The 27,661-nt window shown below is 38.8% G+C and overlaps 1 protein-coding gene across 1 annotated transcript; it reads left to right on the forward strand.

The window, feature by feature from the left end:
- On the forward strand, positions 1-27,519 carry cd44b (CD44 molecule (Indian blood group) b). The gene is made up of 8 exons (XM_063001674.1): positions 1-241; positions 13,901-14,069; positions 16,224-16,360; positions 16,588-16,653; positions 21,801-22,166; positions 23,640-23,720; positions 24,267-24,342; positions 25,972-27,519. The coding sequence occupies exons 1-8, from the start codon at positions 175-177 to the stop codon at positions 26,180-26,182; spliced, it is 1,173 nt and encodes a 390-aa protein (XP_062857744.1). The 5' UTR covers positions 1-174; the 3' UTR covers positions 26,183-27,519.
- The last annotated feature ends 142 nt before the right edge of the window (positions 27,520-27,661 follow it).

Raw genomic sequence — 27,661 nt, forward strand, 5'->3', positions numbered from 1 at the left:
TAGGCTAGCAGCCACCCATGATCTGCTTCCCTGAGGGTACCGGACTTACGCTTCCTTCCTCACTTACTCACTCACTCATCTACTTCCTTACTCATTTAATCCAAATCTAAGCAGCCTTACTTGTCAGAAAGGATCTAAAGGAATACAGTGCTCAAGTCTCAAATCTCAGCCAACATGTGGATTTTGCTGCTTGGACTCAGTACTGGATTGCTAGCCTCTTCCATGGCAGGCTCTTCTCAAGGTAAGATGATGACGAATGTTAAAGAACTTTTTTTTTTTTATTGTGTAAAAAAATCTAGTTGTTTAAATGAAACCGTTTGGTCTTTCTTCTTATTTTTATACATATTTCATATTTTTTCCTGCTTGGTTAATGGTTTTAACAGAGGCTTAAAAAAAGGCTTTGTTGCCTATTTAGCTGAATGTATATAGAGGTGAGTGTGTGAATGCCGGCAAGGCAAAACACGCTTCGTCTGGAAGGGGCAGACAAAGGAGACAGCTCACTGCACACCAGCCAGAGACAGACACATGTCTAGAGAGAATCAGACAGCTGTAGTAAGAGAGGGAGTCTGGCAGAGGCACGTTCTGACTGAGTGACAAAAGCTAGAAATTAGAAAATGATTCAGTATCTGCCATGTATCTGTGATTTAATAATTTAATCATTTTCACTAGTTATGGTTTTATTCTGCGTCTGTTTTAGCCGCTGCTGGCTCTTTACCTCAAAGCTTTTTCAGCATGCATCCAGAACAGAGCTAGACAAAGGAAACTGATCAACTGTGCTGCCAGTCTAATTCTTTCTTCTCCTTCTCCTTATTCTTGTGCCAAATAAGGGGTTCTGAAAGTGTGTCTGAAGAACATATAGGCTTTAAAAGCTGGATGTAAAACTAACAGATTTAACAACTAGTGTATTTTGATAGAAAGTAAATAAATCAAAGTAAATTATATATAAATATCTGTCTGCTCTGTGCGAGACATATGGGGAGACTCTGGATGGCTGGCTGGATGGCTGGCTGCCAGAATACACCTCTGGCGAGCTGTAAAATTTTGCTACTGTAAAAACAAAGAAGAGCTTCAAGATGGGGTTTGTGCGTTCAGGGCTCTGAACATGTTTTATAAAAGTTAAAATGGGAAACAAAGGAGGGAAAATAGAAAGTATAAAGCTAGCAGACAGATCATAACCTTTAAGGTGAGACGTGAAAATGAGCTTGGTGTTGAGATTTCCCCTGGGTAATGCATGCCCAACTGCTCTGTATCCTTTATGCCATGAGGCAGCCAGGCTGAGGTCTAGCTTTGACTATTTTAGACTATTACTATTATAGATTTTCTAGGACTGAGACAGCTACAACTAGGTGCTTTTCATCATTAGACTATGTTTTTGTCTTGCATCCCTGTAGTCCCAGCACACACTGTAATGGGATGTCTGGCTGTGGAGGTCATGTGGTTAATGCTTGCTATGCCCCTGGCTCTGTAAAGTCTGAGGAGGCTGTCTTTTTCAAATTAAGAAAAAAAACTGAAGGGAGGTTGGCTTTATCAGATGCATTTTGGGACATGTTTGACATTTACATAGAAAAAGAAAAGACAGTTTTGACCTTTTTTATCACTTAACCATTTTCTTCCTGCATATATTGATGTTTCCTCTTTAAAAAGGGAAGTTCAGGGTCAGACTCTTGCCACATAGAGCAGTTAGGGGCTAAAGCCAAGAGCCAAGCTATAAAACAACATAGCGGTATAATTTACCTTCCTGTTCCAGACCTATGCCTATCAACCCTCTTAACAGTCCTGGGGCTTAAGATCATCTTGTTTCAGTAAAAACTAAAATGTATAGTACCCCAATTCCAGAGGAATCCAGGGGATAGTCATTAGGGTACAACTCATGCAAATCTTTTATATTCCCAAATGTGATGACCAGTCACTTGATTGAATTTACCACCAGTGATCAGAAAAAGTTGGGACAGCATGGAAAATGTAAATAATAAAAAAAACACAGAGTTTCCTACATTTACTTTGACTTATTTTTCATTGCAGACAGGATGAACCTGAGATATTTCATGTTTTGTCTGGTCAACTTCATTTTATTTATTAATAAACATCCATTCCTGCATTTTAAGCCTGCAGCACATTCCAAAAAAAGTTGGGACAGTAAAGCTTTTACCACTTTGTAATGTTGCCATTCCTTTTCACCACACTTTTGATGTTTTGGCATCGAGGATACCAAGTAATTTAGTGTTTCAGCTTTTGTTTTTGTCCGTGAAATTCCTCCTGATTCCTTGAATGGTTTAATGATATTATGCACTGTAGAGGGAGAAATATGCAAATCTCTTCCCATCTTTCTTTGAGGAATATTGTTTTAAAACATTTTAATACTTTTCTCACACATTTGTTGACAAACTGGAGATCCTCTGATCATCTTTGCTCATCAAAGACTCAGCTTTTCCTGGATGCTGCTTTTGTACCAAACCATGATTACAATCACCTGTTGACATCACCTGTTTGGAATCACATAATTATATAACTCATTACTAGCCCTAAATTGCCCCCGTCCCAACTTTTTGGAATGTGTTGCAGGTCTGAAATGCAGGAATGGAGGTTTATTGATAAATGAAATGAAGTTGAGCAGACAAAACATGAAATATCTCAGGTTCATCCTGTCTGCAATCAAATAAAAGTAAAAGTAAATGTCAGGAACACTGCATTTTTATTTTATTTGCATTTTCCATACTGCCCCAACTTTTTCTGATTTGGGGTTGTGTTTCAGTAGGAGGTTTGCATATAAATGGATTAATTACTAGGAAGTATTTCCTTGGTGCTTCCATCTTTGGTTTCTGGCAAAAACAGAGAAATAAACCCTGGACAGGGCACTAATCCAACACAGGGCATTGCAGGGCAACACACATTTAAAAATTCACTCACCAATGGCAATTCAGAGCAGGCTGTTAAATGTAAGCATGTTTTGTGACTGGAGGAACATATGCCAAATTTCTTAAAATCAGTGATCTATGGTTAGCATTATACCCAAGTTTCCAAGATCAGTGCTGCTCAGCACACACTTGGCTAACTTGCCAAACCAACACCACTAATGAATATATGACAATTTAACATCTGAGATCAGTTTGTGAATATCCTTTTTTACAATCCATTATCCATTAATAGGTTTCAAATAAATCAGTTCAGTAAGAGACCTAAGAGTGTCATTTGCCTTTTCCTTTGCATGATTTGCAGTGACCTTCTTTTCAATGCAACCCTCTCTGGAATCCCTTTCACAAATCTATCTGACGAGCCTTTTTACCTGTAGCTTTGTAGAGGGTTTGTTTGTTTACCATAGCTACACCCCTTTGTCCAGCTAATACCTAAACAGGGGGCTTAGCCATTTTAATTACCCCGGTCAAAAAGCATTCCCTACCTAGGGGTTGCTTAAAATTGTAGTTCCCCCTCTACATGCGTTTACTTGCTTAATCAAACCCTCACAGTACCTGCAGTTTCACATGTCAAGGCAAAGGAAACCATGTGGTTTTGGCCTGAGTCACAAAGAGCACTTTCTATGTTCTATGTGACCAAGCATTACCTCCCATACCCCAACTTTTGCCACGTGCAGTGGATTTGGCAATTAGTGGAGGTGGGTAAAAACCTTACTTAAGTAATAGCACTGTTACAGACAACAGAGTGAGCTAAATATTTCAATGGATTGAGGCAGTAAGAATCTACTGAAAAAAACATGAACTGAATTATGTCTCATAAAATATAAGGAAAGCATTTAGAAACTCACACCAAATCACTGGTGATGATGATAAGATCTAATTAAATAAGACATTTAATCCAGTATTAACATCACATTATTTAGAATGTAGCTAATAAAAGCTATTTGTGTTACTATTAACATTTCACTTGAACCCTTTGTGATGGCACTAATTTGAGCATTTAAATGTAAATATGTAACTATTCATAATATCTTCCAAACTAATACTGCTACATCTGCTACAAACTGCTGCTAACCATCATGTTTTATATATGTAATGTATGTAAAACCCTCAGAAAAAGCTGTATTGGTTTTAGACCTCAGTCCACCTCTTCATATCACACCCCTTTAGAGTCAGGACACAAAAGTTCCCCAAACTCTCAAACTCTTAACCTTAACCATCCCACTCTCTTTCTGTCTCTCTTTTTACCTTTATCTTTATTTCAGCAGATCTTACCTCATATTTCAGATGCACTATATCTATCTGACTGCTGTCAAACTTACAAATTAAAGCCTTACTGTGTGGCCTCAGCTGCCATTCTCCAACCCGTCTTTCTAGACATAGTGGTGTTAGTTGCAAATTCAGTATTTTACGAGGCTTATTTCAGTTTAAGCCAGTGTCCATTAGGAACAATGGACAGGTGAAAAAAAGAGTCCTTCAGGTGACTTTGCATGACTGAATTAGGTCTGACTGGGATCTCAAGTTTCACTCTGTCTACACTAATAAGTGGCAGTGAAGGATCAGCCTTAAGAACAACTATGACTGAGCACTTAACCTAGCAGAGCACCCAATCTTTTATATAAACTCTTTTATATCTGAGTCTAAACATTTCTTCATATTAAATATTACTTAAATGAGTTTATGGGTACAGTAATTTACTTATTTAATGTATATGTTGTAAGCAAATGCAAAAAGCAAATTGAAGTTCTGAAAGTAAAATACCGTTAAAGTTTTATAAAGACCCAGAGAAAACACAATCTTGAAGCAAAACCCCAAATATAATGTTGCTTTAACACTTGCAATCATATTTGCATCATATGAAGCAGAACAGTGATGGCAAGTGGCTAGCTAGAAAATGTACATACAAATTAGACAGACTATAATGATGTAAAATATACACACAAAATATAGTATATTTAAGATTTACAGATTAGTACTGATAAGGTGGTTGTTTTTTTATTAAATTTGTTTTTATATTGTTTACTGGTCTGTAGTCATTATAAGCTCATGGTTCAGCTGGTAGCTGGCTGGTTTAGTTTAATATCTTAAAGTCCTTTGGAAAGAAATATGCGAAATCTCTAAAAAAAATAAAATAAACAAAGGCTGGCAATGTTCATCTCTATTCTGTTCTCTTATATACATGTTCTGCTGCACTAAGACAGTTATAAAATGTGATGAATTTTTGTTTGTCTTGACCTGTAACTTGTGAACATGTATCATAATTGGGTTGGATAGAACATTTTGTAAAATGCAGTACAAGAAGAATCTGTTAATGCCTGCAAAACACTCAAAAAGTTGAAAAACAGAGGCAGAATAAGAGTGAAAAGTTGATAAAATGATAAAAATGTGAGGGAATCATGATTGGGTATAAAAGGAGGATACACCAAAGGCTCAGTCTGTAAGTAATGATACAAGAGTACAGGGTTGTGGCTCACCAGTGTGTTCAAAACTTCATGAGAAAATTGTCGATCTCAGTGCGAGATTGCAAATACTGTAGGTCTTTCACCATCTACCATACCTAATATAGAGAAGGAATATGGAGAAATCCCTGTCTGTGTAGAGCAAGAATAGAAACTCTTACACAAAGGGAAGCCAGACATAAATTCTATGCAGAAACATACAAGTTCTCTGGACGCAAAGTCATCTCAGATGGACTGAAAGAAAGTGGAAAAGTGAGTCCACGGTTTAACTTGCTTTCCAGAAAAAATTACACTGAGTTCTCCATGATTAAGAACTGCTGTCATGATCTAGGGTTGCATCAGTGCCCACAGCATGGGTGACTTGCATGTGTATGAAGGTACTATTGATACAAAGGTGTATGTTTTGATTTTAAAGAGATATGATGCTTTTGTATGTCTTTTCTCAGGATGTCTGTGGTTATTTCAACAAGACAATGTCAGGCCTCATTCTACCACTACAACAGCAGAATGACACAGAGTGCATGTGCTTGACTGGCCTGCCTGCAGTTCAGATCTGTCTCTTATTAAAAATGTATGGTCCAGCACAAAGAGAAGAATCAGACAACTCCAATCACAGACTGTTGAGCAGCTGAAGTCTTGTATCAAGCAAGAATTAAGAAAAATTCCACTTGCAAAACTGCAAGAATTAGTGTCCTCAGTTCCCAAACTACTAAAAAGTCTCATTAGTAGGAAAAGTGATGAAACACTGTGCTAAACATGCCTCTGTCATAACCTTCTTGGGTGTTGCATAGCTACAAAATACAATGGAACTAATTACTTTTTCAGTTTAAGATTGATTCAAGAGAATTAACAAATCAAAGATCTTTCTTTATTCTTTATTGCATTGCAGAAAATGTGTTAACCTTTCTGATATTTAAATTCTACCCAGAGCAGCTGGATGTTTCATTAGTCTCTCCATAGACACTACTTTTTTCATTTCTATTTGTTTACTACCCAAACAGCTTTATCAGGTGGCAGTGAGTGCTTTAAAAGTCAGTGCTTTTGAACTAGCAGGACACAATATGTTGCACAAACCAGCTTGACTACCAGTTTTGCATGTAAATGCAGATAGCTTGGATAAGCATTCACAAATCTTTTTTCCCCTCAAATGCTGGCTTTAAGCTTCACAGTGGTGCTGAAGACCTAGATGCTAGATTTTTCCTTCAACACACAATGTGCGTGTACCACTGCTGGTTTTTTTTTAAAGAGAGCTAGAATAACCTTCTGCCCAACCGCCAGTAACCGTCACACACCTTCCTCTTTGAGTGTCTGGCCTGGGTCCAGAGAGTATGCCTGCCAATAATGGTAACATGCATGACTTGTCCTGTGTTTTTCTATCTGACCGCAAATAAAACCTAGCTTGTATGTACTGTTTGTATTTAGCATGCCAACTTAGTGGTAAGCTGTGCTAAATGAAGTACTGACAGTAATTTTATTTTAAATGTAATGCATTTATAATGTAGGTCTGGCAAATAGGAATCAGGTCTTAAACTAAATGTAGTGAAAGTAAAAGGTATGGAAACCACAACAAATGAACTGGCAACATAAGAAAATGACCAGTAAGAGCATTATATGAAATTGTAACCTGCATGTAGACAATAATGTAACGGTTACATTTACAAACATAACTAACAAAAAAGTTGGGACATTTTGTAAAATAAGAAACTGTGATTTCTCAGTGCTCTTGAACCTATATTTAACATTTCTAATGTTTTAATTGATAATTGTATTTTGTAAATATAAACAAATGTTGCCATCAACAAACTCAAAAAAGTTGGGACAGAGGCATTCCAATAAATGGCTCTCTGTCAGTGGTCCTTCACAAATATGCAATTCACCCATACCAGGGGCACTAATGCACCCACATACCATAACATACACCGATCAGTAATAACATTATGAACACCTTTCTATTATTGTGTTGGTCTCCTTTTTGCTGCCAAAACAGCCCTGACCCATCAAGGCATGGACTTCACTAGACCCCTGAACTGGCACCAAGGTGTTAGCAGCAGATCCTTTAACTCCTGTAAGTTGCGAGGTGGGGCCTCAATGGATCGGACTTGTTTGTCCAGCACATCTCACAGATGCTTGACTGGATTGAGATCTGAGGAATTTGAAGGCCAAGCCAACACCTCAAACTCGTTGTTGTACTGCTTAAACTATTCCTGAACCATTTTTGCTTTGTGGCAGGGCGCATTATCCTGCTGAAAGAGGCCACAGCCATCAGGGAATACCGTTTCCAAGAAAGGGTGTACATAGTCGTCAACAATACTTAGGTAGGTGGTACGTGTCAAAGTAACATCCACATGGATGGCAGGACCCAAGGTTTGGAACATTCCCAAAGGATCACACTGCCTCTGCCGGCTTGCCTTCTTCCCATAGTGCATCCCAATGCCATGTGTTCCCCAGGTAAGCAATGCACATGCACCCGGCCATCCACTTCCTCCATTGCTTTATGGTCCAGTTCCGATGCTCACGTGCCCAGTGTTGGCACTTTCAGCGGTGGTCAGGGGTCAGCATGGGCACCCTGACTGGTCTGCGGCTATGCAGCCCCATACACAACAAACTGTGATGCACTGTATATTCTGACACCTTTTTATCAGAACCAGCATTAACTTCTTCAGTAATATGAGCTACAGTAGCTCGTCTGTTGGATCGAACCACACAGGCCAGCCTTCGCTTCCCACGTGCATCAACGAGCCTTGGTCGCCCATGACCCTGTCGTCGGTTTACCACTGTTCCTTCTTTGGACCACTTTTGATAGATACTGACCACTGCAGACCGGGAACACCCCACAAGAGCTGCAGTTTTGGAGATGCTCTGACCCTGTCATCTAGCCATCACAATTTGGCCCTTGTCAAACTCGCTCAAATCCTAACACTTACCCATTTTTCCTGCTTCTAACACAATAACTTTGTTCACTTGCTGCCTATTATCACTAATACCACTAACAGGTGCCGTGATGAAGAGATAATCTGTGTTATTCACTTCACCTGTCAGTGGTCATAATGTTATGCCTTGTCAGTGTATATTCACTAATGTTGGTCTGGATTGTCCTTTTTGTCTTTATTTGGGTCTTTTTGTCTTGTTTTTCCCCCAGTTTGTTATTTTCAGCTGTTGTAGACAATATGCATCAAATAATACAGAGGAATGCTATCTTAGGAACATAACACTGCTGCACCTGATAATACTCATCTCAGTCCAACATACTACCATGACATTATGTTATTAGTATTATTGCAGTGCAGAATGGTCTACCACCCAAATAATATCTGGTCAGTGGGGGTCCTTTGGGTCCCTTTTCTTTAATAGATGGGGTAAGGAGGGGTTACAAATTGAACAGATTGACTATTGTCAGTATTTGTATAAACATACAGTGGTGTAGGTGTTGCTTATAAAATGGTCCATAAATGTATATTCTAGACAGGTGTTCCTAATAAAGTGCTTAGTAAGTGTTTAATAATATGAATATATTTTGGTCTGTTGGTATGGATCTTGGTGTTGACTTAACTACAACATTGTTGTTGTATCATGACTACACGAAAAACATTAATGAAAACTGTTTCTAATTCTAACTTCTCTTTCCCCTCATAATTCTAACCATTTCCTCAGTGTATATTACACTGATGGAAGTGATGTTACATGCTCAGATACATGCATATTGTATGCTCACGTTACTATAGCAACCAGCTCTCAACATCTTGCTAACAATTGAAGAGGATTTCCTGTGTACTTATAAAGCAACACTTTCACAGAAGATGCAGAAGCAGAAGGCATTACAGGATGTACACATTGCACTTAGCTTGAAAACAGAGACTAGAGTTGACTAAAAGATTTGGTGCACTTTCCCTTGGTGTAGTGTAGTACTCTTTCAGTGTGCTGTTTGTAATTATTTTTTTTAACATCAAATTAGAGTGTGTTGATTTATTATAGTTGATGACGTGATTATCTAAATTGAGAAATACCTTACCTTTAGGAGAAAACAGCTGTGAAACTTCAGGTGGTATAGACTCCACATGCCAAACACTACCTCAAGCATATTAGTAAGCTTCTTCTGGTGAGGGCAGTGGCAGCAAGCTGACAGCAATAGCTAAGTGGTAAAGCCACTGGACTAGTGATCATAAGGTCGCTAGTTAAAACCCTATCACTGCCAGTTTGCCACTGTTGGCCCCTGAACAAGTCCCTTAACCCTCATTAACTTGCACTGTACTTATTACCAGGTATACAGTACATTGCTTTGGATAAAATTGTCAGAGAGATCAGCCAAAGTCACTTTATTCTGGATTGGGTCTTTGGACCCAGTCATCTGGCAAATTAATTTTATTCTATTTTTATCTGCTTGTATCTGCAACTTTGTTGTCTCCATTTACAACTTTTTTGACCATGGATGAATATTGGAATGCAACCTGACCAGTGTACAGAAAGCTTTACCTGAAATATCAGCTTTTTATTTTATCACCACAAAATGGTACAGTGTTTGGCATCAAATGTATGCATATGTTGCCTAATTTAGCTTTAGTTTCTGTGTTTACTGCCATTGCTCACAGTTTATGTTATGCCAGAAAAAAAATAAGAAAAAAAAAATATTATGATTTGTTTAGTCAGTTTTAAGTGTAGAATGGTAATGTCAAGTGAGTAATATAGGGATTTAAGAATCATGCTGGATACTCATAATAGTATTGTTTTATGGCAAAATACAAACATACATACATACATACATACATTCAGTACATACACACATACGTACATACATACGTACATACATACGTACATACATACAGTACATTCATACATACATATGTATATACATACACATACAGGTATGTACATACATACATACATAAATATGTACATACGTACATACGTACATACATACAGTGTATCACAAAAGTGAGTACACCCCTCACATTTCTGCAGATATTTGAGTATATCTTTTCATGGGACAACACTGACAAAATGACACTTTGACACAATGAAAAGTAGTCTGTGTGCAGCTTATATAACAGTGTAAATTTATTCTTCCCTCAAAATAACTCAATATACAGCCATTAATGTCTAAACCACCGGCAACAAAAGTGAGTACACCCCTAAGAGACTACACCCCTAAATGTCCAAATTGAGCACTGCTTGTCATTTTCCCTCCAAAATGTCATGTGACTTGTTAGTGTTACTAGGTCTCAGGTGTGCATAGGGAGCAGGTGTGTTCAATTTAGTAGTACAGCTCTCACACTCTCTCATACTGGTCACTGAAAGTTCCAACATGGCACCTCATGGCAAAGAACTCTCTGAGGATCTTAAAAGACGAATTGTTGCGCTACATGAAGATGGCCAACACCCTGAAACTGAGCTGCAGCACAGTGGCCAAGATCATCCAGCGTTTTAAAAGAGCAGGGTCCACTCAGAACAGACCTCGCGTTGGTCGTCCAAAGAAGCTGAGTGCACGTGCTCAGCGTCACATCCAACTGCTGTCTTTGAAAGATAGGCGCAGGAGTGCTGTCAGCATTGCTGCAGAGATTGAAAAGGTGGGGGGTCAGCCTGTCAGTGCTCAGACCATACGCCGCACACTACATCAAATTGGTCTGCATGGCTGTCACCCCAGAAGGAAGCCTCTTCTGAAGTCTCTACACAAGAAAGCCCGCAAACAGTTTGCTGAAGACATGTCAACAAAGGACATGGATTACTGGAACCATGTCCTATGGTCTGATGAGACCAAGATTAATTTGTTTGGTTCAGATGGTCTCAAGCATGTGTGGCGGCAATCAGGTGAGGAGTACAAAGATAAGTGTGTCATGCCTACAGTCAAGCATGGTGGTGGGAATGCCATGGTCTGGGGCTGCATGAGTGCAGCAGGTGTTGGGGAGTTACATTTCATTGAGGGACACATGAACTCCAATATGTACTGTGAAATACTGAAGCAGAGCATGATCCCCTCCCTCCGGAAACTGGGTCGCAGGGCAGTGTTCCAGCATGATAATGACCCCAAACACACCTCTAAGACAACCACTGCTTTATTGAAGAGGCTGAGGGTAAAGGTGATGGACTGGCCAAGCATGTCTCCAGACCTAAACCCAATAGAACATCTTTGGGGCATCCTCAAGCGGAAGGTGGAGGAGCGCAAAGTCTCGAATATCCGCCAGCTCCGTGATGTCGTCATGGAGGAGTGGAAAAGCATTCCAGTGGCAACCTGTGAAGCTCTGGTGAACTCCATGCCCAGGAGAGTTAAGGCAGTTCTGGGAAATAATGGTGGCCACACAAAATATTGACACTTCAGGAACTTTCACTAAGGGGTGTACTCACTTTTGTTGCCGGTGGATTAGACATTAATGGCTGTATATTGAGTTATTTTGAGGGAAGAATAAATTTACACTGTTATATAAGCTGCACACAGACTACTTTTCATTGTGTCAAAGTGTCATTTTGTCAGTGTTGTCCCATAAAAAGATATACTTAAATATCTGCAGAAATGTGAGGGGTGTACTCACTTTTGTGATACACTGTACATACATACATACATACATACATACATACATAGGTAAATACATACATACGTACATACATATTTACATACATACATACATATGTACGTACATACATACATAAATACATACTCAGAGTAACCTTATGCATTTATTGGAGATAGAAGGAAGAAACCGGAGCACGAAGAAAAAAGCCCATGCAAACATAAGGAGTACATAAGAAACTCCTCAGAGACTGAAGTTGACATTGGAACTCAAATGCTTGAGAACCATGTTGCTGTAAGGCACCCACTTTACCAGCTGAACTACCTTGGTGCTCTAAAATATTATTAGACTTTTTACATTTTACCCACTGCATTTAAGAACCTTGGTAAAACAAGACTTGCCGCTTCCCAAATCTGTTAATGAACCTGCGTTGGCAGGTAAAGTCAGTTCTGCACAGTTCTATGTTCCGAAGTTCAATTCTCATCTCCAGTTACTGTCTGTGTAGAGTTTGACGTTCTTCCTAGATCTGTGTTTTTTTCTTTTGAGCAATTTAGTTTCCTCCCATGACCCCTAAACATGTCGCTAAGTGGATTAGCTACATATTTTAAATGCAGAGTCTGGGTTGTGTTCCCACTGTTTTTGGATAGACTCACGGAGATCCTTTTTTTTTTAGGATAAAGCACTAGAGGACCCAAATATCAAGTTACCCCAAATTTTTAACAGAACTCAAAATGGTTGAGCATGTAATTTTGTGTTTTGATTGATAGATTCTGTCTTTACAGTCAGAAAGCTGCTTGGAGAGTGCCCTTAAAAATGAAAAGCTTAAGTCCATATTCATCCTCACCTTCCTATAGTTGAGGTGGTGAAAAAAGATTTGAGGTTTATTTTCCTTCCTCCAAATGCTGTTTGTAGTTTCTATTATGATCATTTAATCATGTGCATTTTGTCTTATGATGTCTTTTTATGCATTTTTAACCGAACATGAATTTGGTTGGTAGTAATTTAGTTGCGAGACACTGGCGCTAACACAAGAGTTCATGAGAAAAATCAGTGTTTTCCCTGCTCTGATTCATCCTGAGTCAGAGTAATTAGGAAAATTAAGAATCAAGCATAATCAGGTGTAGTACTTCGGAGCAAACACAAACTATATTCTATGTATGCTAGGGGCAATAAAGACTATATGCGCACTATATAAAAAGCACATTATGAGGCATAAAACACAGTTTAAGTAATGAACCTTCTTTACAGCTGTATTCTAACTCATCTTCTAGACTTGCATGTAGGTTTCAGTTCAACACTGTAAATGCTTTACATGAGGTACTTAAAGCTATTATAAATGCTACATGTTGCATAACTAAAAACCAGCTATGGTGCACCATGTTACATAGTGACTAACATAAAAACCTACTGTAAAGCACTGTTACATATTAATTTAACAGGCTAAATCAGACAAACTTATGACCACAACCCTATCAAGAATATGCAAATTCAACAAAACATTTGTACCTGCCAGAAAACCAACAAAGTAACACATAATTCTGCCAAGTAGTGCCAAGATCCAGTCTTATCAAATGCTTACTGACGGCTTTCAAAGTTAAAGGACATATAAACAAATATTATTTGTTCGTCCTAACCTGTTCTTTTGCAGGTTTACTACAAAAAAAAGCTGGGAACACTTATCTACCTGCACTGTACACTTTTGTAAATATAACTACTGTGACACACCTCAATCAATGCACACCAAGCACCTAAGCTGTTAACACTACCTCAGAGCTGTCTATGTTTTTCTCCCCATCCCTTCTCCCCTATTGTCTATTGTCTTTCTTATGTCTGCACTGGAGACGTAGCCTGACAGTGTTTTGTTATACTGTACAACCTTGTATTGTATAATGACAATAAAGTTGAATTGAATTAAAAGAACACAACTTATTTTTGGATAAAGAGTGTGTTCCAATCATTTATTCACATGAAATTCTCATTATTATTATTAATATTTTTATATTTTCTTTTGTTTTTTTTCATATTTAAGAGGTAAAGCTACGCGGATGCAGCTTTAAAGGCGTCTTCCATATTCAGGGCAATGAAAGGTACTCATTGACTTTTGATGAAGCCAAGGATCTGTGTGAAGCACTGGGAGCAACACTGGCCAGTTTCGAGCAAGTGACTGTTGCACATAACAAAAGTATGGAGAGCTGCAGGTAAATTGTTTTTTTTGTTCAAATAATTACAGGATATTGATTCAAATTCCTTCCTTAAGCAATCTTTAAATCTTTGAATTTGACCAGTATGAGCACTGGTCGTTTAAAAACTTTGCATACCTAATTTAAATGTAATTTTACTAAGCATTTTCATATTCTAAGTATTTACCAGACTTTAGGGAGGGCATCCATGAAGTCTACCAGAAGGTCCTGTTTAAAAGTAGCAAAACCACCAGTCGTTAAATGCAACAAAATCTACACTGCAGGCGATAAATCTGTTGGTGTAAATACTGAAGAAGACACCTTCCCCATATTCTATGCCCCTGAAAGAGAACAAGTTATTTCTTTGCATAACTGAACTGAAGAACTTCCCAAAATGCAAATCAATAAATCTGGTGTTCTTGTTCTGTTCACTTACACAAAACACTGAAGAAAGTCAGCCACCAGTGTATAGTGGTATCTACTGTATATTAAAATAATAATAGTTGGATAATCGTGTTGTCATGTTAGGCACTCAGGTGGCACAGTGATAAATTGTGCTAGCCCACTACTGTTGGAATCCAGGATTTGAATCCTCAGTGCTGCTAGTGGCTGGTTGGGCATCTTCATACAGACATGATTGGCTATTTATAAAGTCAGGTACTGTCTGTGGTATGTTATTGCATTGTGCCCAGTGATTCTGTGGAACTAGTCCCACCACGACCCTGACCAAGGGTTTTTACATGGTTGGCCATATAGTGTATGTAATGACATTCATATTTACTAGATATATTAGATACATAATTGTCATATTCATTTATCTTTAGGGTTGCAGTGGGTACTGGGCATAAAGCAAAAAGATTCTGAATGCCAGTCCATTACTTAAACGTACATTTAAACCCCAGGGACATTTAGAGCAGCTAATTAACATTGTGCATGTTTTTTTAAAGTGTTTCTGTTAAATACTGAAATGTAGATGTAAAATGAGGGGAAACAGAAGTACTGAGAGGAAATCCACAGAGTGCCACTCCCACTGTATTTGCTTTAATACCACGCTGCCTCTGATAAAAATTTATATATGACTTATTAAGTTCATCTTATCTAGTTGGACATTATGTAAAATTCAATAAAAGTAAGAATCACTAATTCTCTTAAATCTTTATTTATATTTTCACTGTATTTTGTAAATATTAACACATTTACAATTGATGCCTGCAACACACACCCAAAAAACACTGCTCAACAGCCTCCACTTCATTATGATCAATGAAAACATATACTGTCCATTATATCAGCTACACTTACCATATAGGAGCACTTTGTAGTTCTACAATTACTGACTGTAGTCCACCTGTTTCTCTACATACTTTTTTAGCATGCTTTCACCCTGTTCTTCAATGATCAGGACCACCACAGAGTAGGTATTATTTAGGTGGTGAATCATTCTCAGCACTGCAGTGACACTGACATGGTGGTGGTGTGTTAGTGTGTTGTGCTGGTATGAGTGGATCAGACACAACAGCGCTGCTGGAGTTTTTAAACACTGTGTTCAAACACTGTCCACTCTATTAGACACTCCAACCTAGTTGGTCCACCTTGTAGATGTAAAGTCAGAGACGATCGCTCATCTATTGCTGCTGTTTGTGTTGGTCACCTTCTAGACCTTCATCAGTGGTCACAGGACGCCACCCACGGGGCACTGTTGGCTGAATATTTTTTTTAATGGTGGACTATTCTCAGTCCAGCAAGGACAGTGAGGTGTTTAAAAACTCTATTAGCATTGCTGTGTCTGATCCACTCATACCAGCACAACACACACTAACACACCACCACCATGTCAGTGTCACTGCAGTGCTGAGAATGATGCACCACCCAAATAATACTCTGTGGTGGTCCTGGGAGACTCCTGACCATTAAAGAACAGGGTGAAAGCAGGCTAAAAAGGTATGTAGAGAAACAGATGGACTACAGTCAGTAATTGTAGAATTAGAAAGTGCTTCTCCAGGTAAGTGGAGCTGATAAAATGGACAGTGAGTGTAGAAACAAGGAGGTGGTCATAATGTTATGCCAGATCAGTGCATGAACAATTAATAGTGCAACTTGTAGTACAGTGTGAGGTGTGAGTGTTGTAATCACAGTAAATATGAATAACCCTTCACTGGGATTTGTGCACAGGTACGGCTGGATCAGCGATGGAAATGTTTCTATTTCTCGGCATATATCAAACAGTTTGTGTGCAGCAGGCCAGATAGGTGTTTTCAGTCTTGTTGCTCCTGAGGCGAAACATGATGCATACTGCTATGATGATAAAGGTAATAAACATGAACAAATGCTGAAATACTTGAATTTGTACTTAACCATAATTTTTCATGTATACACTGTGTTCTATAAGAGGTGTAAGGAAAGCTTTCATTGGTATACATAGGTTAACAGGTTACAGACATTGCTGCCACTGTGTGATCAGAATAATGACAAATAATTAAAAGCACTCATGCAGTATTAACCTTATTTCAAAATGCAATTCTCTTTCCTAACACAGATCTGTCAGACAAAAACTGTTCATCTGCAATAAACCCTGATACCTTGTCCCAGGCTGAGTCAGCAGGTAAGATAATGATGATGATGATTATTAGTAGTAGTAGTGGTAGTTGTAGTAATTACATAACTTGCTGGACTTAATTGTGGTTCAGTAGCTCTGTTCTGACCATCTTATAAACTTGCTCAGTGGTCATGATCCTCCCCCATAAGATTAATGAACATTTATAAAACATCAATTCTTAACCTGCAGTTTTAAAAATCATTTTGAAACTGTATTAAGAATAATTTAAAACTAAATGTAGAAATTCAAGCTTAAAGCACTTATATATACACTACCTGGCCAAAAAAAAGGTCACACACACTCTAATATTTCGTTGGACCGCCTTTAGCTTTGATTACGGCGCACATTCGCTGTGGCATCGTTTCCACAATCTTCTGCAATGTCACAACATTTATTTCTGTCCAGAGTTGCATTAATTTTTCCCCAAGATCTTGTATTGATGATGGGAGATTTGGAGCTCTGCGCAAAGTCTTCTCCAGCACATCCCAAAGATTCTAAATGGGGTTCAGGTCTGGACTCTGTGGTGACCAATCCATGTGTGAAAATGATGTCTCATGCTCCCTGAACCACTCTTTCACAATATGAGCCCGATGAATCCTGGCATTGTCATCTTGGAATATGCCCGTGCCATCAGGGAGGAAAAAATCCATTGATGGAATAACCTGGTGGTTCAGTATATTTAGGTAGCCAGCTGACCTCATTCTTTGGGCACATAACATTGCTGAACCTAGACCTGACCAACTGCAGAGACCCCAGATCATAGCACTGCCCCCACAGGCTTGTACGGTAGGCACTAGGCATGATGGCATCACTCTGGAACAGGGTAAATCTGGACTCATCACACCACATGACCTTCTTCCATTGCTCCAGAGTCCAATCTTTATGCTCCCTAGCAAATTAATGCCGTTTTTTGCCAGTTAGCCTCACTGACAAGTGGTTTTCTTAAGGCTCCACAGCTGTTTAGTCCCAATCCCCTGAGTTCCCTTTGCATTGCGCATGTGGAAATGCTCTTGCTTTCACTATTAAACATATCCCTGAATTTTACTGTTGTTTTTCTACCATTTGATTTCACCAAACGTTCATTAATTCAAGATTTTTTTCAGACCACATTCCTTCCACGGATGTTTTCCCACTGTCCTTCCACTTTTTAAAAATGCGTTGGACAGTTCTTAACTCGATTTTAGTAGTTTCCTCAATCTCCTTAGATGTTTTCTCTGCTTGATGCATGCCAATAATTTGACCCTTCTAAAACAGATTAACATTTTTTCCATGACCACAGGATGTGTCTTTCGACATGGTTGTTTGATAAATGAGAAGCTACTCACTGCATCAGTTAGGGTTAAATAACTTGTTGCCAGCTGAAACATAATCACCCATGCAGTAATTATCCAAATTTATCTATTTGCTTAGTTAAATCCAGGTGGTGACCTATTTTTTGGCCAGGCAGTGTATAATATGTGTATCAAACAGGACAAAAACTAAGCAAGAAATTTGTTAATTAATCGTAGTTTATGCTGCCACACAGATATACAGTACACTGATCAGCCATAACATTAAAACCACCTCCTTGTTTCTACACTTACTGTCCATTTTATCAGCTCCACTTTACTGACTGTAGTCCTTCTATTTCTCTACATACATTTTTAGCCTGCTTTCACCCTGTTCTTCAATGGTCAGGACCACCACAGAGCAGGTATTATTTAGGTAGTGGATCATTCTCAGCACTGCAGTGACAATGATATGGTGGTGGTGTGTTAGTGTGTGTTGTGCTGGTATGAGTGGATCAGACACAGCAGCGCTGCTGGAGTTTTTAAATACCGTCAGAGACGATCACTCATCTATTGCTGCTGTTTGAGTTGGTCATCTTCTAGACCTTCATCAGTGGTCACAAGACGTTGCCCACAGGGCGCTGTTGGCTGGATATATTTTTGGTTGGTGGACTATTTTCAGCCCTGCAGTGACAGTGAGGTGTTTAAAAACTCCATCAGCGCTGCTGTGTCTGATCCACTCATACCAGCACAACACACACTAACACACCACCACCATGTCAGTGTCACTGCAGTGCTGAAAATGATCCACCACCCAAATAATACCTGCTCTGTGGTGGACCTGTGGGGGTCCTGATCATTGAAGAACAGCATGAAAGGGGGCTAACAAAGCATGCAGAGAAACAGATGGATTACAGTCAGTAATTGTAGAACTACAAAGTGCTCCTATATGGTAAGTGGAGCTGAAAAAATAGACAATGAGTGTAGAAACAAGGAGGTGGTTTTAATGTTTTTAATTTACGGTCACTTAAAGAATGTGTTAGACATTCGACAATATTCTGATGTGTGTCTTTGTGAATCTGTGCCCATTCAGTCAAAAGAGCATGGGTACGATCAGGCACTAATGTCGGACTTGCCTCGCAGTCAACGTTACAGTTTGGTTTTTAGTGGGGTTGAGGTCAGGGCTATACAGAATACTAAATATTGTGTTGTCATGTACACACTTTTGTAAATAAAAAGAAATAAATCTCTGCAATTGATAGTGTTCTATTAAATACTTACACAAGAAAACAAGAATCCATCTGGGAACTGGAACAGTGAACAGTGGTCAGCTAAGCCAGAGCATGAACGTGCTCCGAAGCCATGCGAGTGTTGTTTTGGCTGTATGCTTTGAGTTGAAGTGTTGAAAGGTGTTTGTGTGCAACCTGGAGGAGGATCCTGTATTTGGCTGCATTTATCCATTCCTTAAATCCTACTAGTTTCTGTAAGGTGTATGCGTCGTCAGTGGAACTTACCACTCTTCCCTGACGTCGCAGGCCTTACAGAGCTCAGCATAGGAAGGCCTTAAATAATAGGCCTTCCAATTAGGGCTGATCGCCTGCAGCTGTGAGCTGGCTTACTTAAGCCAGCTCTGCACAGCAGTGGGCGTCGCACCTTTTGTCTGCTTTGCCTTCCTTTTCTTTTGTGTTTGGCACTCCGGTGTCCGTGAGGGCTGATGACGGTTCGCCCACACTCTTTGATAGGACTAGACGGTACCCCTGGTGGCACAAGGCCATTCGGGTGTGTAGACCGCAAGGTCGAGGTAGTTAGTCTTTTGCTTTTGCCTCTATTAGGGTTAGTGTGGTGCGACGCCGAGCAGCCCTCGTGCTGCGTTTATTTTTATCGTTAGCATTAGCATTGGTGGCTTCCTTAGCAACACGCTAAGTTGCGGTTGTGGCAGCCTGTTAAACAGTGCTTATATTTGCACGTGCTAGTGGGTTCTGTAACTGCCTGGTGGCGATGCCGTTAAGCGCTCGGCTGTAACGCCATTACCCGGTTCGAATCCACCTCCTTTATTTTTTAGCGCTAGTCTTAGCACTGGTGGCTTCCATTGCAACACGCTAAGTTGCGGTTGTGGCAGCCTGTTAAACGGTGCTTACATTTGCACGTGTCTGTGGGTTCAGCAACTGCCTGATGGCGATGCCGTTAAGCGCTCGGCTATAACGCCATTACCCGGTTTGAATCCGTTATCTTTAGAGGGTTCAGCAACTGCCTGATGGCGATGCCGTTAAGTGCTCGGCTATAACGTCATTACCCGGTTCGAATCCTACTCCTTTGATTTTCAGTACTTAGCTTTTGCACTGGTGGCTTCCTTAGCAACGCGCTAAGGCGTGGTTGTGGTAAGTCTGTCGAACAGTGCTTTTATCCGCATGTGTCATTGGGTTCGGTCACCGCTGGGTGGCAATGCCGTTAAGCGCTCGGCTATAACGTCATTACCCGGTTCGAATCCTACTCCTTTGATTTTCAGTACTTAGCTTTTGCACTGGTGGCTTCCTTAGCAACGCGCTAAGGCGTGGTTGTGGTAAGTCTGTCGAACAGTGCTTTTATCCGCATGTGTCATTGGGTTCGGTCACCGCTGGGTGGCAATGCCGTTAAGCGTTCGGCTGTGACGCCAGTATTCCCGGTTCGAATCCGTTCCCATGACACTAGCGTCCTAATTCCTTTATTTGTATTTTAGCGTTTTAGTGTTCGCACCGTTGGCTTATTTAGCAACGCGCTAAGGCGTGGTTGTTGTAAGCCTGTTATGCGGTGCTCTAATTCGCTTTTGTCATTGGGTTCTGTATCTGAGAGTGGCAATGCCATTAAGCGTTCGGCTGTGATGCCATCACTCTCGGTTCGAATCCGCTTCTATGATAGTACCAATCTAATTGCCTTTTTTTTTTTTTTCAGATCGGCGTGCTTCCCCGGTAGCTACTTCGTTGAAGCAGCCGCCGATCTAACCCCTCGTCTTTGCGGTTGACGCCACCGGAGCTATGTTCCTTCTCTATTCCTTGCTCTATTTGGGATCTACTAAGCGCTCTTTGGCGCTAACGCATTTCCACCCGCCGGCGCCAAAATAGTGTAATGGTTTACGCGCTTGGTCCACGCCCAGGTGACCGGGGTTCGCGTCCTCCCTTTTTGTTTCTTTTTCGGTTCTCGTTACCTGCAGTGCCCAGCGGCACCCATTGGGGGTTCCTGATTGGTTTTTGTTTCTGTTTTCTGTTTTTGTGTTTTATCCCGTTTATTGAATACAATTATTATTTATCAATCTCCGCACTTGAGTCCTTTCTCTCCCACATGACAGTTTCTCTGTCTTTGCTACTAAGAAGCACCCCAATAGCATAATACTGCCACTATCATATAAAAAGCGCTGCAGAAATAGTTGTGCATTAAACAGGGTCTCGTACCGTTGCACATGAGCTCTTTTAGAGTAACCATTAGGTTCTTTCTTACCTCTTTGATTAAGGCCCTTCTTGCCTGGATGCCATCTCCAAGGTTCTGCCAAGCTTCTCATACTTCAAAATGATCAAGGCCACTATGCTTCTGGTAACACTAAAAGCCTAAAGTATATTGTTAGTGTCTTAGTGTCTTGATCTGTGCTTTGATCACGAAGATCCACAGACAGATTCCTTGGACTTGATGGCTTGGATTATGTTTTGACAATGAGATAATCTAGTGAAATTCTTTGAAAATGTAGCTGGTTAATTGGGTTAACCCACACTGAGCCTGCCTGTCTTTCTATTTGTAACCAAAGTTGTAATTAAATACATTTATTATAAAAATGTCAAAATAAGTTGTTCTTTATTGATATATATCATACTGTTTTAAGCTCCATTTTAGTCAGTAAAAACCCTCTTTTTACTGCAGATAATAAGAACCAAACAGAAGCTTCGGCTCAAATTCCCACTACAGATAAACCAGATGATTTCTACACTGATACTTCCAATACTACTGGATCTGACCTGGAAGATCCTGATTTAGTAGAGAAGGAAGAAACTATTTCAAATAGCTCTACAGACGCACATGGATCAGCTGACGATTTGGAGGATCAGAGCCCAGTGTCAACCACTGAGCAGCCAGAAACAATGGATAAAAGTACAGAAGAAAACACAAAAGTAATGCATAACCTAGACAGCACTGGGTCTGGCATGGGTGAGCCAAGAGAAAAACCATACACTGAAGACACACATGACACACCAGAGCACACAGAGACTACAAATAAAAATGAAAGTGGTAAGACATCTGTCTGTTTTTGTAAATACACATAATACTGTATTAACTATGGTTATATGCCACATTTAAATGAAACTAATACAATGGTCTTAAACACCAGGTTCCATAAAAAAGATTACTTTTTGGGAAAATTCCATGTCCATGTTGGGAAAGTTCCATGTCCTCTTGTCCTCAGGGTGGCAAGCTAGATTAAAATTTATAACAACAATACCAACAAAAACAACAACAATAATAACCCAATCATTCTTAAGAGTAACTGCAGGTGTTTGGGCTGCAAGTTACTTGTTTTTTAGTTACGGTTTAAAATAAGTTAAGGTGGTACATGCCCCTCTAACTGCTTTAGTAAGCTTTAGTGCAAAGCCCCCTCTGCTGTTAGACAGTTTTAAGTTTCTAATGCTGTAACAGGTGTCTGTTTTTATTTAACATTGCTCATTGCTCGCTCATACACTCCCTCTGCTGGAAACTAGACTATACAGTTAAAGTAAACGTTAGGAACCAAATTATTTATAGCCAATAAATTACTGTTTTAATAGTAGTTAATAAAATAATTAATTGGTTTTTATTTTAATTATGTTTGGCTGCTCAAATGGATTGTATTTTGTAAATATTTTGAATTTGAACCCTGTTGCACCCTCAAAAATGTTTGGGATGGGGTAGATTCATAAAAAATTTATAGAATATTAAGTTACACCGTTTTGTAACATTTTAAATAAGCAAATTAAATTAGCAACAGATAAGAGTATCATAAATATGTATAAAACAATGATCCACCAAGAGCACATTGTGTTGTGCTAAAATTCATAAGAGAATTGATTAGTTTAAAAAAGAACATTTCTTAATGCAAGATTGCAAATCATTCAGGTCTTTCCCCATCACCCAGGCTGCAGCGCATGAGAAATTCTCATGTTACTGTAATATGTAAAGCCACATGGGCTTGCAAGTACTTCTTCTGAAAACTTCTTCTCAATAAACACAGTCCACTATTGCATCAAGAAATGCAACCTGCAATTTTTCTTACAAAATAGAATAGAATAGTTATCAGTGAAAGGCGTAAAAGCGTCTGTCAAATTGTCTGTCATGGTATGAGGGTATATCAGTGCCCATGGCAGGGTTAACTTGTGTATAGGTACCATTGACATTAGAGGCATGACCCTAACCCTACAATGACATTTTAATGAGACATATGCTGCCATAAAGGAACCTTTTTTGTCATAAGCCCATAGTTATTACAGCATAACAATGCCATGTCTCATTTTGCACATGCTCATTTTGCCTGTTTGAGTGCATGTGTTTTACTGGCCTATTTGCAGATCCCTGAAAAATAATTTAGTAATGTAAATTATAATTACTATGTGATTTAATTGCTCAACATGCTTCTTTTTGAGTGTCTTTCAACAACGTTTTCAAGTCATGTTTCATATATATTTACAGTATATGCCTTCTTTTTTTGTTGCATGTCATTTCTCATGGCAGACTTCACTGTACAGCCAAATTTGAGGATGGGATCAGATTCAGCTTCAGCAGCAGAGAACACGCCCAGCAGTGGCTCTACAGGTATGTATCCATGTACATGACAAAATGAAATTACTAAGATACAGTGGTGTAACATGTCAAAGACATTTAAGATAAAATAATACTTTATTTTATTATTATTAGTCCTGTGAGAACACAAATCTAAAATGTAAGTAGGCCAAAGTAAGCAACATTTTGAAAAGTGTACTTTTATTACTATCTGTTGTAATTTTCTCTTTGACTAGATAGTGAATATTCTCTGATATATCTTAGGAAAGTGATGTAAACTTTATGACCTTTATTTTAAAGCCATGGGCATTAATATGGACCCACCCAATCTGCAGCCTTTTCTGTTCTAGGAAAGTGTTTTTATGTAATTTAGCCTGTGGGAATTTGTGCCTATTTTATTAAGAGCATTTGTGCAGGAAAGCACTAACATGGACTAAAAGAGCAAAGAGCTAGCAGGGTGTCCTAAAACATTTGGCAATATACACATATATGAGTAGCATATATTAACCCGCACAAAATGTGTAAATACCATGGCAGTTTTTAACACCCTACTGTAAATATCATCTATCTTCTCTACAGATTGGCTGGTCATCGTTTTGGTGGTGGTTGCTGTTATTGCCATTATTCTGTTGGCTGCTCTGGTAGCAAAATACAGGTACACATGTTTTCTTTTTGTTACTCACATTCATTAACTAGCAATTTTAGCAACAGAGTATCAATGTAGAATTTTCATTTTCATTTGTTTATTAGCCATAATGTGATGGAAATGCTGTGCTTTGTCGTGTGAGGGTGGGGTGGGGGGTGGGGGGCTTGTGTTGTTATGTTCATAAGAAATTCTTTGAAGAGCCACCCAAAATAAAAGTAATGTCTATTCAGTGTAACAAAATTCACATTTTATTGGGGCATGATTTCTAAACTTGGTTTGTCTTTAATACAGTTTTATAAATCTGTAATGCTGGGCACAAGGATGGGGTGGAACATTTGCAGCAGTCTTTATTACCAAATACAAAGACAAGAACAAAACACAGTATTAAGAACAAGGACAGGAGTGAACAAGAGCTAAGCTAACACTTTGTTAATTGCTAAAGCTAATGGCTATTAGCTAATCTAACTTTAAACATACAGCAAATCCCTAGATTGTCCCTAGAAATGCAGACACAAATGCTAATAACTACAATAATCCAATACAGAACATGAGCAACAGCAATGGCAATATTAGTAAAGACAAACAGACATAACCAGAAAAGGAACCAGGACAAAAAAAAAAAAACAAGACAGGAGCCAGAATAAGCTTCTAATTCACAGATACTGCCAATGATTCACATTTATAAACATTCAATGACTAACAAGGCAGGTTACAAATACAGGAGTATATATACACATGCCAATCAAGCCAGACATGGGGAACAGCTAGAGTGATTATACAGGGACAAATCAGAAAGAGACAAGAGGGTGTGTACACAAAAACAAGCACAAAGGCGTGATTGTGACAAGATCACATAATGCTCTGGTAAAATTATGTAAGAGGGTGTAAAGCTTTAGCACCAATTATACTACATTTCAAATTAGCTGCAATTTCTTTTGGCTTTTTCATATCAAAATATACTGTACATTTGGGGCCAAATGTCTCAGACTTTTAAAGAACTTGCTTTAATACAACTTTTTCCTCAAATTTAAATGACTTTCACTTTAATATAACGATTTTTACAGATCATATAAGTAGCATTTGACTGAACAATCTGACTGAAAGGTTGAATAGTTTGAACAGAAGTTTCTTGGTATCTGGCACTACTGGAAATCACGATACACATTTGTTAAATTAACCACGGCACTTCCTTTGTAAAAGAAAAGGACATTTTTTTTAGTTATATTCTTTCCATTAAAGTATGTGTTCAGATGACTTTGAGCAGATGGATGTGATCTACTCATTACAGGCTGTGAAAAGACATTGTTCACAGATTTCCACTAAAATTTTAATGCTGATCAATGGCTTGAATTTGTGGACAATGTAAAAAAGGATGTTTACTAATGGCCCTAAACTTTTTGCCCCCACTAAATGTATGCAACATGAATACCTATCACTAGAAAAAAAATCACATTTAATAAAAGGTTATGAATAATATCAAGCTAATTTACCCTACATAAACATTATATGATTGGTATTATTTCCTTTATATATGGACACATATTGTTTGACCATCTCAATTAGCTAAAAATGAGGTAACATAAGAAAAGGATCCTGACATTTTATGGTTTCTAAATTGGATATGATGTGTTTACACAGGTGGTGTGGGAAGAGCCAGACTCTAATGATCACTCCAAAGAGCAGTGAAGGCAATGGAACAGCAGCAGCTGCTACCAGTGCCCAAGCTCAGGAGAGAGAGCAGGAGATGGTGACCCTAATGAACAAGGAGAAGATCCAAGAGAATGGCAACACAGAGGAGTTCACAGTCATTACTCTGGAGGAATCACCTGAGAAAAATGAGCAAGTGTGAGAGACAAGACAGGATGGGGAGAGGGTAAGAGTGAGGGAGAGAGAGAGAGAGAGAGAGAGAGAGAGAGAGATGGGCCATGGGACAATGGGAAGGTTAAAAGCTGTTAGACACCAAGCAGTTGCTAAAATATGACTGTGGAATTTATGGGATGAATACATTCTTTTTATATATCAAAAAACAATACATTTCTTAATAATTGTAAACCTTTTATATTTGTCAAAATAGAAAGCACAAATAAATAAACCTAAAAGGAAAAGTATATATGAACCCCAGGTAGAAGGAGACATTCTAAATTTGAGACTGAGGCTGGATTCCTTGTATTTTATTATTTCGTTTTGGCTTCATGGTGAGAGCTGCAGATGGTAAATTCAGCATAGACACAGCCAATTTCTAAGCTCCACCTTTAGGAAAAGTTTAGGAAATGGGTTTGTTGTGGAGAAACTTGGCCTACACAGAGACCTGACCTCAACCCGCTGATCACTGCTGGGATGAACTGAAAGATTAATTTCAATCCAGACCTTTACATCGAACATCAGTGCCCGAGCTTAACATTGCTGTATCTGTGAAAAAATCCAGGATACACACTTCAAAATCTTCTGCACAGCTTTCTCAGAGCTTTCCCAGAAGCTGAGTGCTAACTTCCTATTATTGTCCACTGTTTTGGAATAGGATGTCCAAAAAGCTCATGGTTAGGTCTCCACATATTTTGGCCATATACTGTAGTGTATTTTGTATGTGATGTAAGGAATGGAGTGGAAGGATTTCAGCCCATTCTTAGTGATGTCCCTTTCTGCATCTGAGTTTAATGGTTAGGTGGTGAACGCTAAACATGAACATGGCGAGTAAACAAAGCTTTCAAAAAGATTCTAGAAAAGTACTTTAAAGCACAATCAAGATTTAGAGCAATTAAATTGAAAAAAAATGCCACTTATTTGCTGTCAGCATTGAAACTGGGCATTCTGAGACACTTTTACAAATGTAATGCAAATTCTCTTGTTCTGTTGTTAATTAAGAGAAGATCCCTTAAATTTAATTTAATTTGAATACTATTATATGCAAAGAATTATTGGTTTGCAAGGATAGAAAGGTGCAAAATGATGTAAAGTTGTAAATAAGGGCCAGCACAGACTGCTAGCACAGACCCATCATAGTGCTTTCATTTTCTCTTTAGCAAGTTAGAAAACCAGCAAGAAAGAGTGGCTGGAGGAATGCACTGCTAATTAGAAAGGAACAATAAGGTCCACAACTGTGTTTTTCTAAAAATGTTACCTGTATTAGGTTTGTGTAAATTTAGGTTTTTTTTTTTACCATTGGATGGATATGTATATGGATTCTTACGCTTTCCTTTTTTACTTACAATAAAACATTTTGCTATTTTAATTTATAATTTTGCTTTGTGTAAATACCACAGTGCTTACCGCAGTGTTTAACATTGAATTTTTTAGAGATTACAGCAGCATTTTTATTTTAGTTCGTAGG

Source organism: Trichomycterus rosablanca, chromosome 1, assembly GCF_030014385.1.
Source record: "Trichomycterus rosablanca isolate fTriRos1 chromosome 1, fTriRos1.hap1, whole genome shotgun sequence".
NCBI lineage: Eukaryota > Metazoa > Chordata > Actinopteri > Siluriformes > Trichomycteridae > Trichomycterus > Trichomycterus rosablanca.

What these genes read in the sequence shown, in the direction of transcription:
- cd44b (XM_063001674.1), top strand. Translation starts at nt 175, where the DNA reads ATGTGGATTTTGCTGCTTGGACTCAGTACTGGATTGCTAGCCTCTTCC. An exon ending in ATACTGCTATGATGATAAAG is followed by an intron (nt 16,361 to 16,587) that starts GTAATAAACATG and finishes TTCCTAACACAG; the next exon opens with ATCTGTCAGACAAAAACTGT. An exon ending in GTCCCAGGCTGAGTCAGCAG is followed by an intron (nt 16,654 to 21,800) that starts GTAAGATAATGA and finishes TTTTTACTGCAG; the next exon opens with ATAATAAGAACCAAACAGAA.